The following is a 15,263-nucleotide window of genomic DNA, read 5'->3' as shown; positions in this document are numbered from 1 at the left end:
CGTAGACGCCCACGAGCACGAAACACTTGCTTGTCTGAGCATCAAAGCCAAATTCCACTGAAGATGTTAGATTCGGTTCAATGTTACACACTTTTCAAAATGATTTATCAATGTACTTGATTCCTGATTCTACTTAGAGTTTACATCAGACAAGTATGTGCTGCCTTAGATGCAGAAGAGTCGGGAAAACAAAGATTCATGCCAAAGTAGTAGTTGTTGAAGGTAATTTCAGTGGATTTTAAATTATGACTCAAGACAGAGACAAAAAAATACTTTCAAGTATGCGATTTTTTTCTAAATTTCATTTAGTGCCATTGTTCATTAAAGCCTTTTAAGTAACGCAGCCAGAGAGACAGACAAGACAAATATGAAATTTGTTTCCTCTACTGTTTGAATTACAATAATGTATAATCAATCACATTCTTCATTATAGTGAAAGGAATGCATTTTACTGCTCTCGCCTGCAAAGTGTGTCTGAGGACAAAAGAAGCTCATTCTTTTTGTACCAATTTGTCTCCACAGCAAATATACAACATTTTGGAGTGAAACCCTCCATTAAGCCGCTACATTGCACACACCCTGGTATTCTGACTTTGATACATGCTTTTCAGTGGGAAATGCAGTTTCAAGGGCACAGCGTGCTATATGTCACTGTAGTCAAGACCAAGATGCAACTTAGTACCACAATACCAACCCCCAAGTAAACACAACCCGGTGCGGTGGTCTTCGCTGTCAGAGGAAACAAAGCAGGGGTCTAAACCTGCAGGCTTAATCCTATCTCTGCAGAAAACAGCCCCAGGGTTCATTAAACCAAGACCGCGAAGGAAACATCTCCTCAGGGTGAAGATGCAGTCTCTCCACCTGGAGAACCACAACCAACCAACCAGTCATGGTCACCACCAGGGAGACTGACAGCAAGCAAGCTGCATGCATCTTTAAGCCTTGGAAAGGGCAGGCAAGAGGGAGAGTGGTGGAGAGTTGATGGAGTGGAGGAAAGGGAAGCAGGTTACTTGGGAATGAGAGAAAATGCCAGTTTTTCTTTTCCACACACTGTCACCCCTGGCTCCTACATGCCTTTCCCTTCATGTCTAGCTCTTGCATTATACTGCTCCTCTCCTCCCTTTTTCTGTCCGTAAGCGTACTACAACTTCAGCTGTGCACGCTCCCTTTCTCCTATGCCATTCACCCAATTCTCCCTCACTCCTCTCCTTTACCCTCCCTTTTTTCCCCTCTCCCTCAGCTTAAAACGCATGCATTACTTTCAGCCCTGGCTATTTGGAGTGGACAGAGAACGCAGAACAATGGCCGCCTTTCAGTCTCACAGCCCGACACTGGGGGCGGGGGGGGTAAGGGGTGAGGGGAGGGGGTGGGCATTGGCTGCTAGTATTTTTTCTCCACTGTCATTTCAAATAATCTAATACAGCTAGCTTATTATTGGCAGGTCTTGCTGCAAACACAGCCTGAACAAAGTGAAAGCGACATTGTTTGACTACTTGTTTGGTTATATTCGGATCTGTAGTAAATGGTCACAACAGTGAGAACTTCACAAAGAGGCATACATATGAAAATAAAGGGCATCAATCAAGAACAAATGAGTGCTTTCACCTGATTTCGTTTAACTTTGTTGTGACTGTGTCCAATGCGAACATAAAAACACCATGAGAAGCTCTGATACTCAACACACAAAGGCAAGGAAGGTGATAACACCATTTCTGACTGCAGGCAGTACACTGATGACTGAAATGTGTTTTTGGGGATATAGAAGTCTGGAAATAAACCAAATAGGTTGTATCAATTCTGAAGGGAGAGCCGACAACACAACTGTACATGTGTGTTTCTCTGTCTGTGAAGACGAATTACCTCATGAGTCATTTACAACTGGCTGCAACCCCTCAATTAGGTCTTTATTCACAAGCTGGAGATGTGTTCTCTTGTGGGATCTATTCTCCACACTGCTATCCAGCTAGAAAAACATCCACTCACTCCCCCACAGCCCCCTAAGTTAAATAAGGAAAACGGCAGCATACGGTCCGAAGTCAGCGTACCATGAAAGGAATTATCTGTGGAAAATGTGTCTGGCAAAAACCAAACTGTCTCGACTGTTCCCGTCAAATTTTCCAGTTGAATAGTGAGCGGTGACAAAAAAAAAAAAAATAAGAGGAGACCAAAAAATTTGAAACCCATCAGTGGCGCTGGCCGTTACATGCAGATTTCCTGTAAATACAATATGACTTTGACAGTAATTGAGTATAACAAAGTACAATCAAAGCAGGGCTGATACATATCCACAAATGTATGCAGCTCTCACTTCAACTGTACGCCTCATATGATTTTGGCTGAGAGCAGAGGGCACACGAGGCTATCAGACCTCTTCAGTAGCGCCCCTCTCTGGTCAGGGGAGAGTAAATCTAGCAAGTAACAGCTGTTTCCAAGCCTCCATCTTACAGAGCAGAGTAGAGGATGTGATGAATAGGATATGGTAGCGCCATTTTCAGCGATGAACGAGGAGCTATGACACACAATAGAAGATTCCTTGACTGACATTTAAAGTCTCGCTGTACCCCGAGTTATCATTTATTCTTAATAACCACGCATTTTTAGGGGTCCTAATATGAAACATAAGCCAGTCTTTGTATTCTTACCTCCTTCTCTATTTTCTATGTTGACCTTAACTGTAAATCCACTGAGGTGGTCACAGTAAAACCACAGCTTTGTAATGCGGTGATTTAAGAAAAATAAAAAGCTGGAAAAACATTTTTCCACTTCTTATAATTCGATTCAATCAGTAAAGGTGAGAAAAGAGGGAGGAAAATAGCCTGTGAATAAACAAACGATATGGAAGAAAAACCCTAAACTAGTAGAAGAGAGGACATTTCTTTTTGGCGGTCTTATGCCAGAATACAAGTTTTCCATCAAGCTTTGCACATGTGGATGTTGCATAAGCTGGTTAATACTTTATTGTTTCCAAGTACAGCTATAGAGAATGTTCCCCCACGGACTGAATGCCAAGGGTTGAAAGGGGGCTAAAAGACTGATCGCTTAGCTGATAGCAGTGTTTTCAGCACTCCATCTGACCTTGGAGTGATTACTCTGAAAACAAAAACCTGAACATTAATATGTGGTTCCCAGGGCAAGCGAGGGAAACATGTGCAACTGAAATGAAGCTGCCATTCAATATTGCCCAAGTTTGTAAGTGCAGACAAGAAACCCTGCTGCTCTTTGATGGATAAGCTAACATTTGAATTGACGGTGAGTTTTTAAGGCTTTTGCCAATTTAATACCGTTAACCTGGGTCAGGCTGAGAAATATCTATCCAATCATGAGCAAATACAGGTTTCCTTAAACTTAAGTGAATATATCACCAACTGAAGGTCAATAGAAATTAGATTTGCTCACACGTAAGAGCAAAGAACAGTTTATAAGCATTTTCTAAAAAAGTTAAAAGTTTAAAACAAAAAATTGTTGGATTTACAAAAATAAAAATGATTTCAATCTATACGTATACATACACACACAGACAATGAATGTCTTTTCTGTCCAGTTGTAGGCTGCCTTCAACGGGATTAGCATATCCAAGACTACAGCCTGACCACCAGGCACCCCTAGCGACAGGGCTGCTTCTGTCCACCGCATAGCACCTCCACAAGGGTCACGGCCAAGAGTCCTCCCCCTCTTCCACTGCGCACTGAAGAACAGCTGCTCTCGCCAAGCACATTGACTAAGCATTGACTACTGCCTGCTGGGCTCATTTTCTAGTTAATAGAAAAAAAAAAAAAACTAATTTAAACAGAAAGTGCATTTACAGGTCTGGTGAGAAAATACAAAGTGTCATTTAAACCTAATAAAGGAATTATATCGGGCAACGCCGTCATTACAGTTTGCTGGTTTTCCATTAAGGTCTGTGTTTAGTTTTCTATAACCTCTGCCTTGTTCTCTTTGTGACCCTCTCCTCTCACTGTTTAGTTGGCGCTTGTGCTTACCAATGGTACAGGCATTAAAAAAAAATGACAGAAGGAAGGGTTATTAACAAGAACTAATCAACTCTCAGACAAAGGCAAAGGGTGATGACTCGAACTAGACGAGAACAAAACAGGCTTCAGGGCCAGTCTGGATGGAAATGATGAGGTTAGAATGGGACGAAAAAAAACATCAAATGTTACATGAATCTGATTTAAATAATTACAGGTTCTCAGAATTTCATAAATAAAAGCTAATGTAAACGTTATATTGTAACATATCATTTTCACATCCGTCAGATGAGTGTCTAGACCAACTATTCACCTCCTTGCAAATGTGTTTTAGTGTAGGGTCAGCATTCACACACACATACATGCAAACACTGCTGCTCTGCGTGAGGAAATGAGAAGCCATTTGATTATATGTCCTTGTGGCTCATTTGTCACTTTGCAAGCAAATATGGATACATTTAAACACAAAAACATGCACAGACAAAGACAAAGACAAGAGCAGCGACGCGACTACTGACTAGAGTTCTCCGATTACAATGCATTTGAAGAATACAAACGTGAAACTACAACACACGGCAACATTGCAGGAAAATGTCTTTGCTGAGCTACATATCATGGAGCAAAATACAAATCACCTTGCGAAATTTGCATGACTACAACTGCATCAGACTTTATGTTAATAACACCCTCCACTTCAAGGAGAGTTGGTCACTACTTTGTGATTCACAAGCCAACTTTATGCTTCGTTACTCCTCGCCGTATGTGCGTGACCTTCCTCTCAGCTCCTCACAGAGCGTGCCTGACCTCTGAGCGTCTTTCTCCACCATCAACCGTGTGGGGACTTCGAAAATGTCTAATTGTATTCATTCATTTTCTGCGCCTGGCTGGAAGAGATGGAGGGAGGGAAGGGAAGGAGGGGGAGCGAACGAGTCAGGTAGTGGGAGAGAGCTCAGAGGTAACACGGGAGAATGGCAAGGAGGGATATGGGGAGGAAGAGAGAGCAGTGCGGGGGGAGTAGAAGGTAAGGGCTGCTGTCTCTTCGGCACTACAGCAGAGGCATCATTAGAGCAACGTCTGCCCCCTTATTAGAATAAATGTTCATAAGCAAAGACGGCCAGTGTGATAGCAGAGGGCAGAAAGATAATTTCAAACTGAGGGAAGTCTCTTGGGACAAGAAAAACCTCAATATTTCTTTTGTGTCTCTGTTGTACCAAACTTTAAGAAAAAAATAACAAAAAAGTGAGAACTAGAAGAGAGATTTTATGTGTCAAAGGGAGGGAAGAGAGAGGTGTTATTCAGAATAATTAAGCAGTTAGCAAGTTCCTGGTTTCATGCCGCGATTGTCAAACACAACAGTGGAAGAAAGCCAGCAAAACTGCTAGTAAGCCGATCTCAGCCACTGCCCAAATTACCACAAACACGCAACAGAAATGACTGCGAGCACTTAGTACAATTAACAGTACTCTAAATTAGCCGACCATTCCTAACTGATCTACAGAATTACTATGATTCTGACAACTCGAAAATTATGATAAAAAAATCTAATCTAAGGAAAAAATAAAATGAAATATTTTTAAAAAACAAAATAAACATATATAGATATGTAAATAACAAAAGAATAGAATTTATCCTGTTCTTTTTTTTTTCTTTAATGTCAAATTTAAATGTTTTCATTGATAAAACAGACAATTTCATGTGTAGTTTCTTGTGGTGATGTGGCAAAGTTTTTAGACAAGACTGATTTAGTTTGTGTTTCCATGTACAGTTTTGCTCCATAAGATTTCTCTATGTGTATTTCAATTAAGTAAATAAAATAAAAAACACATTACACACTTATACCAATCATCCAATGTAGGTGCAGTAAATTAAAAGCAAAAGAGAATTTATGACAGAACAATACTCAAACTATAGCTCTGGTTTGATGCATTATCCAACTTGAGCAGTTTTAATATATGTTTCATTCAGTGGAAGAAAGAACAGCAACATATAGCTTATACTGAAGGTAGGAAAGAAAATCCCTGAATGACTCCAACAACTACAAACCAAGAGTCAGACTGAAAATAATAATAATAATTTAAAGAAAAAAAAAAACTGTAAAATGATCCTTTAAATCACCCGATAACAATGTTCCAAGCAAATTACATGAGGTTTACATTACCGATAACATATGTAACATGTGTCTTTGGCTGAAATATTTGTGTGCACGGGTGCTCTCGGTGTAAATTCTCGAAGCAGTCGTGCTTTCGGTGTGACCGTGAAGCCTCTGAACAAAGAATGACGGAGACAAGTTTCAGTGCCACACCAATTCTCGACAGTAATGCAAGAGGAAAGGGACTCAATATTTATCAACTGAGTCATCAATGAGGTGCGTTTGCCACCTCTCCCTCTCTCCTTTTCCTCTCTGCTTTTAAGTTACCTTTCTAACTTTCTCCCTCAGCCCTGCAGAGGTGAGAGTCGAACAAACTCTATTTAGAGTAAGTAGAACGAAGTGACTGTTAGCGCTCCAGCCTACGTGAAAACCTGTTTCCTTTCCTCGGGCAAGTACGGGCTTCAGAAACAGCTGAGGCTCAGGAAATTATCCATTTCTCAGATTTTGCTGGAGCTCAAAGAAAGCAAAAAGAAAAGCACAGCGAGCGGGCAGACTGTTGCATCACAGTGATGGTGTTTTCTCCGCAGTGGGTCAGAGATTAACAGTAGATCTACCCAAATTCCCTGTTTTCTAAATGAGCTTTATTTGTCCTTGGCCAAAAATGAGAAAATGTGTCAGCACATCTGGAAGGTATCAAGTTAACTGAGCAGCCAGTCCCGTCAAAACTTTTTTCTTGTTAAAAAAAAAAAGAAGCAAAGTCTAATGAAAGTATGTCTGTCAACGGCAGAAATCAAGATTCAACTCAGAATTGTGTTTGCCTCTATTGAGGACAGTGGTCCATATAAATAAACAGCCAGCGTAAGTCGTAAGGGGCCGAGAGCATAGCAGTCACGGTCTATGGTATATCAAGCCCAGGATCTACACACCCCGCTGGACTGGCCCTGACTTCAGCAGAGAGCTTACAGTCAGCACTCCGTTTGTACCCTAACCACTAATTGTTTCAAGCAATAAATCATGTTTTTCCAAACTTCAAACTGAAAGTAAATAGTTGTGTAACAAATTCAGCATGTGCTATTAATGGCTTTGCTCACTCTGAGGATTTTATTCAACAAATACTAAGTGCCACTGGCAGCTGAGTGAAAGATCTCAGTAAACTCCACAACCAGCGCTCAGGCTTAATGAGCCCGGGACAAAGCTGTGCAGTGTAGCTCCAACAGGGACTTTCGGTAGCAAACGCTGTCTCAACAAACATGTACAATTTACACTGAAATGGACTCAAGGTGCCCCGAGCCGAGAGCTTTGTGATCCGAGGGTTGCAGGACATATGAGGAAAAACTTTTATTCTAACTTTGCTGAAGTTCACGAGAGCGGCAGATCCCTTTCAGCAGAAGAACCCTCCCACAACTCCCATCAAGTTTTTGTTGGATTTTGTTATGTTGAACACACATTTGTCGATATATTAATCCAAATGAAAAGTTAAAAAGCCCTCTTTTTATATTCCTATAACTTTTGACAGTAGCTATTTGAACATTTATGCTTTTAAACACACTATATTAGCACTTTGAGACGATAAACTTTTGAACAGTCCCGGTTCATTCTCACCAATATGAAAAATAGTTCAAACAACATGGAAACATCCACTTGGAGCTGAGCGGTGTAACATGGGGTCAAAGTTTTCAGAGGTTTTAAAAGCCATTTCCACAGTTGAAAACCTGTCACAGTCGTGCACTTTCATGTGACACTGGATTGCATCAAACTTAGCTTAAAAAAAAAAAAATCAAGATTAATTTGGACAATAGATTTGTTATATTTTTTCCAAAAGCTTGAAAAACTTCCTCACTAATTTAATTGGGTTTTTTTTCCACTGCACACTAGTATGCCTCAGAGTGTTTGGTGCACTATATAACCATGTTGCACAGTTACAAAAGAAGGAGAAACTTCCCAGAAATATCAAGTTAATTAGAAAACAATTAAACTTAATCAAAACTAACTTTTTTAAAAGCTTTTTCTTTCTTCCCCCTTTCCGTCAGGAACATTTTGAACCCAAAAGATTATTCTTTTATGGATGAACTCGTTAAAGAAATAACTGTTTAAAGAAAAAAGACAAAAACTTGAGCTTTTCACAGTTGGAAACAATAACAAATGAATAGATAAAAGATTCCACTTGGGCTTCAGCTTATTATGTGTCTATTTTATTCAAAGGTAAGTTAGACTTTTTATGCAATTCTTCTGCTGTGGTGCCTCTGTAATATCTACGAAGCACTCCCTAAAGTACTTTTTTAACTTCAAGGTTAGAATGATAGCTGTGCCAAACTGCGTAAAAGGACACTGAAATTGATTGATACATTGTATGAGCTTGCTGGCTACATTCACTCGCCAGTTTCTGAGGAAGTCACAGGAAGAAGAATAAAGGAATAAACACATAAACCAGCTTTCCCTCGTGTATTCACTTCTCAATCGCTTGGCCTGTAAGTTTCTCTGCAACTGAAGTTCTCCCATTAAAGCGGGTTTTGAAACGAGCAAACGAATGTTCATATTTTGAAGGAATTTAGACTGTACGCGTTGATCTCGGCGTGTTTGGGGGTTAGCCTGATTGGAAATGGTTAGATAGTGTAGTTGATGAGTCGATACAAAAAGTAAAACTTCAATTAAAAACAAGTCAATCCTGGAGGTTGTATAGGTCTGCCTTTGTGTCTGCCTGAATAGCTGCGAATGTGCTTATCTGGACAATACTGGCAAGCAGGTAAAGCTATGCAACACCGGACCATGAATGTTGTGCCCGGGCCTTATTGCGCACGGTTTATTCTACAGCTTCTGGGGGACGCGCTGTTCATGAGCAGCCACGTATTGAACATAAGACACAGCAGCCTTTTGTACTGCGTTTCCTATCATTTGTGTCTTTACTGTCTACAGCTACTGGCATTACGCCCTCAATGCAGAGAATAAACACCGACGTGGTCCTGCAAACCTGGGTACCCTGTGGTTCACGAGGAGAGGGAAACATCGCCGACTCTCCGTGGTAAACCTGTCCGGTGCGAGCCCACTTACTTGGTGTTGGTCCGGTTCCAGAAGACGGCGTAGCGGTCGGCCACCACTTTGGAGCCGGGCTCCTGGCTAAATACACACATCAACAGCACCAGGCAGATGAAGAGGACCATTTCCACTTGCAGCATCACTACAGCAAAACTTCGGCACGTATTCCTCTTCAGTGTTGGTCAATCAGTCGAGTTATACACAGGCGCTTCAACCGGGACAGGTGATGAGTCTCAGTCACATGTGGCCGCGTGTTTCTGGCGCACTTTAGTGAATGTTAAACAAACTCGAAAGGAAAGGGAGATTTTTGAACATTCAAGGGAACACTTGTTCAGGTAGACGGAAATGTGAAGTTACAAAGACAATGCGTCGCCGTCTCTTCTCTCTAATGCGGGGTTAAGGTCCAGATAAATCATAAGCTTTATTTCTTGGAGGATGTCAGCTCTGAGAAAATTCGTGGTGGTCTGGCAAAATATATTTCCCTCGAATGCACAAACCGGGAGATCAGCACATAGCCACAAAACGCGCAGCACAACAGACAGTGTCTTCGGTGCTGTGTTCCTCCTCTGCATGCAGTCTCGGGACGCAGCCTGTGTCAGGGCAAGTGACAACTGCTGAACACTTATTCCTACTCCAAACAGAAAGCGCAGGGGATTAGTCGGCCCAAGATGTGATGGGGAGAAAAGAGAGAGGGGCTCAATGTGTCCAATGACGCTGTGAGGCGCACGTCAGATGTCCATGTTTTGCAGGCAACTTTTTAAAGCCATACAGTCAGTCAGTATCTGGGGATCAATGACAACGTCACACTCGGTATTTCGCTTCCAGCGTAAAAAACTGTGTCATCCTTTCTTTGCGATTTACCGGAGGTGTCACGGACGAGGTGGGGAGGAGTCCTTCTCGGTGTCGGAGAGGACAGACTGCGTTGTGTTTTCTCATGCGCTTCTCTCTGTGTAGACGCTTCTTAATGGCCGCATCCCAAAGTGTCCTCCTCATATATAAGCCATCGTGGAGCGTGGTGGAATGAAAAAATGACGGCGTTCTTCCATGTGCGTGCTCTGCTGTCGTTGTCTTTCTCGTGTTTTGGTTGAAAACGCCGGGACACGCACGACGGTGGAGGTAAAGCAGGGAGCTCCAGACGCCGACTGAGAGAGTGGGTTCGGTTACGGCGGAGCGGGGGATAGTCCCATTGGTTTGAAATTATTTGAATGGGCGTCACTTGAACAAAGCCAAGCCCCTCCCCCCAGCCAAAACTGAGCTAATTCAATTAGCACAAGGTAGAGCTGGAAGGGGAGAGAGGAGAGAGCTACCCTGGACAGGGAGCGCCTTTGGACTCCACTGACAGATCCAACTGATAAGGGCGCCTGGCGCTATTTAATTACGGCCAAACGGACGCAACGGACAAGAAAGAGCACGAGCTCGAGTTTCTCTCACTCAAATAAATTCAACTCAATATATAGTTGCTTTTTTGTAGCTAGAAAGCCAGTATTACCCGGCATAAATCTATCATACTTTTATACATTTATAATTTCACAATGGCACAAATAAAGAGGGAAAAAGTAAAGTCAAACAATATACTGTGTCTCTTTAAATAAAAAAAAAAACGAAACGTCCATTTTATTTTAGTACTGCCAATTAAAGAAACAAAAAGAGAAGAAAATGTTAGAACAGTTTCAACTCCAGAAAGATTAAATCTGTTCCACAAGTTTGGGAGAGGCGGAGGGTGGTGATGGCTCACATCCCTCTGTGCGAAAAATGATGCGCCTCGCAGATTCGATGTGAGTGTAGGAGGACAGCCTGTTGCAGGGAGCGGACTTAACGGGGTCCAGGGCGGCGCTGCAGCGCCCAGACGCCCCGCCGTGGCGTTTCGCAGACTCAGCCATGGACAAAGACCAGTTCCAGCGCGCCAGAGGTACCATGTCTGTCGTCCATTTAATCACACAAATGTTCTCATGAGGGGTTTGTGAACCTTTAAGCTGCAGGGCTAAAATCAGATGGGGAATTCCCAACGAAATTAACTGTAATATGAATAGCCCATTAAATGTGCGGGGGATTTTGGGGTGAATTAAAACTGACGTGACAGTTGGCGTGATAATGCCCTATGATATTAATAATAGCAATAACAGCAACAACAACAACAACAATAATAATAATAATAATAATAACAATAATAACATCAATAATAATAATAAACGATATATCTAAAAATAATTCACATTAGATGCAACAATTCTTGCAAACAGATGCAAACAGTTCTTTGCGTGAGCTGTAATGTAAATGTTTTTTTTTCCTTTTTTTAAAATATAGTGACTTTGTTCATGTAGAATTATATAAATTACGATGACAAATGAATCTTAGAAAATAAAGATAAATCATTCAAAATGACTCTAAAAGTTTGAAGGTAAATTATTCAAAAGATGTATGTAGCATCGTTTTTTTTCTTTTTTTAAGATCTCATCGAATGTCTCTGTAATATAAGCACCAGGCAAAATGTGACAGCATATAATAAAGATAAATTAGTACATGGAGGTGAAACCTTGGCTTTTGTATCAGGAAATCAGATGCCGTTACATGGAAATGCCTGAAACGCCCTGCTGTGTGTGTGTGTGTGTGTGTGAGTGCAACAGGTGCGGTGTGCCTTCAACGGAGCAGAAGGGAGGACACAATGGATTGGGAAGACAGGAGGAGGGAGGAGAGGGTAAGAGGGCAGCTAATATTATAAGATAATCCTCTTGACCTGTTCTCTTGCTCTTGTGCAAACTCGGGCCATTCACTTACAGCTATCACCAGACATGCTGGCAGAGGGGCGCTCTCGCTGCAGCCACACAATCGTGATCGTCACAAAAACTGGAGAGCTGGAGAGCTGGTGAGTGTCAAGCATTTCCTCTCTTTTTTTTTTTTTTTTGTTTTGTGCACACACACACGCACATGCAAAGAGAAGACACTATCAGCTATTAGACGAGGAGGGGTGGGGAGGTCAGCCTCGAGGTCAGTGAACATGGCTGTTTTCACACCCATTTTGAAGCCATGTCTGCATTCCTTTCCCCCGTGACATATCTCTCTCTCTCTCTCTCTCTCTCTCTCTCTCTCTCTCTCTCTCTCTCTCTCTCTCTCTTTCTCTCTCTCTCTCTCCCACACACACATGCAAGAAAATAAAAAGTAACAACCCCCCCCCAAAAAAAAACACTCAATAACAAGCCTGTTTGACTGAAGTGTACTGTACCCCCAGCTGCTTCCATTTTCTCCTCCTCATCCCCATACTCCTCTTAACCTGCTGCCACTATCATAGTTGGGTGCGTTGATTACTACTCATGCAGGCTGTTCTCTCCCTCAGCTCCATCCATATGTTCCAGCAGAGTGGTGCAAGGATGGCTTGAACTCTGTTTTTAAGGAGCTGGGTTTATTTCTCCTTTGTTTGATTAATAAGGAAGAAAACAATATCACAGTGATCCAGTGATGTGTTTTATATTTCTCCTCACTTTTCCTCCTCCATATCCTTCTGCTCCCTCATTAGTCTCTTTCATGCATTGTGTAAACTCCCATAATATGCACAAAGAGACTTATTATCCCACTAAAAGCCATTTAACGTTGAGGTTTTATAGTTCAATTCAATTTCAGTCATGGTTCGTATAATGCCTTTTTGATAAAGAATAACTGGCTTCATCAAGAGCTTCATTTTGATATATAGAAGTCACTCTGGCCAAAATGACAAGTATCTGGCTTCAAGCCGGAGATTTTTCTCCCTTTGCTCACAGTAATCTGCACACTTACAGAGCCGGGGTCACAGCAGGGTGACATGGGAAGACCGGCTTACTGGCTGTGTGGCTGGATGATTCATACCTTTTTTTATGTTTCTGCATTTTGCCACCGTGATAATTAGAGACCAACTAAAAACAAAGACTCATTAAAAAGTAAAGTGAGAATAAGAATGCAGCTCTGCTTTTTCTGGTGTCAGTATTGTAGGTCAGGCATGCCAACAAGCTATTACAGACATGAAAAAGATCCTTTGGAAATACATGCCAATTAAAGATCTATAAGGGAAATAAAGAAATCAGTAAATTAAAAAAAGAAATTCAAACTGCTTGGCAAAGCATCATTTACAAGTCTTCTGTATATTGCTATTCTGAATTTGGATCCATTGTCAAAGTTCACTCAGTCTTACAAGAAAATGTGTAAAATGTACGTTTGTCTGCATGACCCAAATATACAGTTTGACAGCAACAGCCTGTGAGATGGTCACATTTTTCACTGCCTTTCCTTTTGTATAGTGAAGTCCTGAGGCAACAAGATGCAAACCTGGAACCATGTTTTTGTTTGAATTTGAGCCTAACCACATGCTTTTTGACCATAAACCTATAGTAATCATATTTATATCAATGTATAAAGCCTAACTACATATTAATTATATCTTACCCTAACCAACTCCAACTGACAGCAAAGCAGAACACTGAGCTGCTGGACCAAATGTGGTCTGATTGAAGTTTAATTTTGTTTTCTTGCAGTGTAACAGCATTAGCCACTTCGTCTTGCAGCCACTTCGTCTTGCAGCCACTTCGTCTTGCAGCCACTTCGTCTTGCCTCTTTATGAACATTTTGAATTTTGTGCAATGTCCCTTTTGTAGCAGTTTCATGTAATCCAAAACATAGGAATTTGCAAAGAAAACCATAAGCATATAACTTTTGAGAAAGCTTGAAAGTTTGAAGTTATGATTTTGAAGGACAGGTGTAGGCATATACCAAATTTGTATCCCAGAAAGTATAAGAATTTTACAATTCTAGAGCCTTTTTTAATAAAACAAATAGTTTTTTTTTAGGCTTTTGCGCTGTGGACCAGTGCAGCTGTTTCCCATTCTGATGTGAGACTGCAGTGATAAAGAGGTAACTTTCTGTGAAATATTCATTAAATGTGCTTTCAAGACAACTTTAGAATAATCATCCCTTATCAAGAAAGTTCTCCAAAGTATCTCCAGATTTTTTGAATATATAACAGCGTTTTACAGGATATGTCATCTCCCAAAAGCTGTGTCTGTATGCAGCGATACAGAGCAGCAATCGCGTACTGTAGGCCAAGTCATGTAGCCCGTCAGGGGTCATTGTAAGAATCTGTTCAGACAGTGTAGCTCCAAATCTCATTGATATACAGCTCACACATCCACAAATTTGATGCTTTCTCACAAGCCCGGGCAATGGGATCCTTGTTGGTTGGAATTACTGAGAATATCGTGCATGCATTGTGTCCCGTAACCCCATTCACACTATCAAACTGCAAAAGAAGATTAGGTTGGGTTGAGAAAATGGGATTTCACCTCTTTGGAGTACAGATTAAAAAAAAAAAAAAGACTTCATGTCTATTTCAGAGGATAATAATCACAATTTTCTCCATAGACGACAAGATAGTTCCCACAAAGAGCTAGAAAGAGCCCCTAGTATCAGTGTATATTCATAATTTGATAACTTAGAAGACTGTTTGACAACGAATTTAACACCACATACCTAAAATCATAGATGTTTCAGTCAGGTTCAAGACACAAGGGCAGCATTAAAAACATTTCAGGTTTGAATCCCGTATATTAATAAACTCGACAGAAACTGTTCTCATTTCATTTGAGCTCACAGAGAACATTGACTCGCCTCCTCGATTTCTCACTCTCTCTTTATTCTCCACCATCTCCCTCTTTAGGATGCATATTAGATTAAAGATTTTATTGTCACACTCAATGCACTTAGAGTGTTGGCAAACTAAATCACAAGGAGACAGCATGTCATAGAAGAGACACCTTGGGTTGACTAAGTCATGACGAGCCAGCACAAATCGATGAGATGGACTAATCGGATGTATCTGCTGGGAGGGACCCTGCCCTGAATCCAAATGATGGGCACCAGATGGGGACTGATGTTGCCATTAGTACACAATCAGTGCGGTAGACAGAGCAATGTAAGGACAAGGGCTTCCTATTCAATGAGGAATCAGGTTTTCAATAGAGACAGCCAAGGTCCCTCCATTCAGAGAGGCATAGCAGCAATCTACAGGCAAAATGGATCGCCTTTGTTTGTGTAGTTAAAAGAAATAGAGAGATACAGTAGAGATGAAAAAATTAATAAGGACATAAATTTGCATTTATTTGATACTTGCAATGACAAAAAGTCTTGCTGATTCTAGAGGGATATGGACAAGC

The 15,263-nt window shown here is 41.2% G+C and overlaps 1 protein-coding gene across 2 annotated transcripts in view; it reads right to left on the bottom strand.

Annotated features, from left to right (window-relative positions):
- Positions 1 to 10,249, bottom strand: part of efna5b (ephrin-A5b) — an 86,777-nt gene extending 76,528 nt beyond the window's left edge. For both annotated transcript variants that reach the window (XM_072387717.1, XM_072387718.1), the window contains exon 1: positions 9,106 to 10,249. In XM_072387717.1, coding sequence (XP_072243818.1) covers positions 9,106 to 9,230 — 125 coding nt within the window. In that variant the 5' untranslated portion in view covers positions 9,231 to 10,249. The remainder of the gene's footprint in view (positions 1 to 9,105) is intronic.
- Between the last annotated feature and the right edge of the window lie 5,014 nt (positions 10,250 to 15,263).

The sequence above is a fragment of the Leuresthes tenuis genome, unplaced genomic scaffold (assembly GCF_036924035.1).
Source record: "Leuresthes tenuis unplaced genomic scaffold, fLeuTen1.0.hap1 SCAF_6, whole genome shotgun sequence".
Classification (NCBI taxonomy): Eukaryota; Metazoa; Chordata; class Actinopteri; order Atheriniformes; family Atherinopsidae; genus Leuresthes; species Leuresthes tenuis.
Note: the sequence above shows the minus strand (reverse complement) of the source record. Positions and strands in the feature narration are given on the sequence as shown.